This window comes from Nanorana parkeri, unplaced genomic scaffold, assembly GCF_000935625.1.
Source record: "Nanorana parkeri isolate BGI_ZX_2015 unplaced genomic scaffold, ASM93562v1 scaffold1689, whole genome shotgun sequence".
In the NCBI taxonomy this organism is placed as follows: domain Eukaryota; kingdom Metazoa; phylum Chordata; class Amphibia; order Anura; family Dicroglossidae; genus Nanorana; species Nanorana parkeri.
The window spans coordinates 98,433-99,946 of NW_017307957.1; the positions used below are offsets into that span (position 1 = coordinate 98,433).

Genomic DNA, 1,514 nt, shown 5'->3' on the forward strand with positions numbered 1-1,514 from the left:
CATTTTCCGGGCAGATTATTGTTAATTTTTCACATTAATAACTCCATTATACAGAATAAAGCGACGCGGAGGCGGCCAGCGGGTGGTCAATATCCCGAGAGTGCGATCACTGACACGTCGGATGTTCCTACGCACATTTCCCCTTGGATCCTTTTGGTGTATATGGGGGTCACTATAGAGGGTTCAACCACACCAGGGCCCCGTGAAGACAGGGGGCCCCAACAGCTCCTCCCTCTTTAAAGTGAACCTGTACTTTGCCATTTCTAGGCATGATATACAGACCCTCCCTGCTCAATCCTGCTGCCCAAATCCACAGATCACCTAAGATTCCCGAGTGACATTAACTGGGTGGCCAAGCTTAAAGCCCAATTCCGGGATCTGTGGGTCACATTTCTTGCCTAAAAATTGATGATGGTGACTTACGTTCTCCGTGGTTCCTGTGATGACATGGAGGCCGTCGTACGTAGATTTGATGTACATACCCTGGAAGAGAGACGGTTCAATCAGTGACATCGGAGACTACAAACAGGTTCTAGGGATAATGAAGCAGCCGATATGAGGGGGGGAGGGGTAGTTCCTGACAGCAGTACATCTGTCTATTAAGCCCTATTCACTCTTCCAATCCATAGGGGTCACTGGGGTTCACCTAGTGACCTCTAACCATCCTATTTAATCTAGTTACCCCAGTGTGCCCCCCTGTACCCCATGACTCCAGAGCACCCCAGAGCATCCTGGGTCATCTAGTTGCGGGTCATCGCCCCTCTTTACCCCATGACTCCAGAGCACCCTGTTTCATTTAGTTACCCCAGTGTGCCCCCCTGTACCCCATGACTCCAGAGCATCCTGGGTCATCTAGTTGCCCCAGTGTGCCCCCCTGTACCCCATGACTCCAGAGCACCCCAGAGCATCATGGGTCATCTAGTTGCCCCAGTGTGCCCCTCTGTACCCCATGACTCCAGAGCACCCCCAGAGCATCCTGTTTCATCTAGTTACCCCCAGTGTGCCCCCCTGTACCCCATGACTCCAGAGCACCCCCAGAGCATCCTGTTTCATCTAGTTACCCCCAGTGTGCCCCCCTGTACCCCATAACTCCAGAGCATCCTGTTTCATTTAGTTACCCCAGTGTGCCCCTCTTTACCCCATGACTCCAGAGCACCCCCAGAGCATCCTGGGTCATCTAGTTACCCCCAGTGTACCCCTCTGTACCCCATGACTCCAGAGCACCCCAGAGCATCCTGGGTCATCTAGTTGCCCCAGTGTGCCCCCCTGTACCCCATGACTCCAGAGCACCCCAGAACATCCTGGGTCATCTAGTTGCCCCAGTGTGCCCCCCTGTACCCCATGACTCCAGAGCACCCCAGAGCATCCTGGGTCATCTAGTTGCCCCAGTGTGCCCCTCTGTACCCCATGACTCCAGAGCACCCCAGAGCATCCTGGGTCATCTAGTTGCCCCAGTGTGCCCCCCTGTACCCCATGACTCCAGAGCACCCCAGAGCATCCTGGGTCATCTAGTT

General features: G+C 54.2%; 1 protein-coding gene across 1 annotated transcript in view; it reads right to left on the reverse strand.

Moving 5' to 3' along the window:
- The window catches only part of LOC108799309 (connector enhancer of kinase suppressor of ras 2-like), a gene marked incomplete at its 3' end in the record, with an annotated part of 301,637 nt that overhangs the window by 98,199 nt on the left and 201,924 nt on the right, over window positions 1-1,514 (reverse strand). The window contains exon 7 of the mRNA XM_018571158.1: window positions 424-483. Within this exon, the coding sequence (XP_018426660.1) occupies window positions 424-483 (60 nt within the window). The remainder of the gene's footprint in view (window positions 1-423; window positions 484-1,514) is intronic.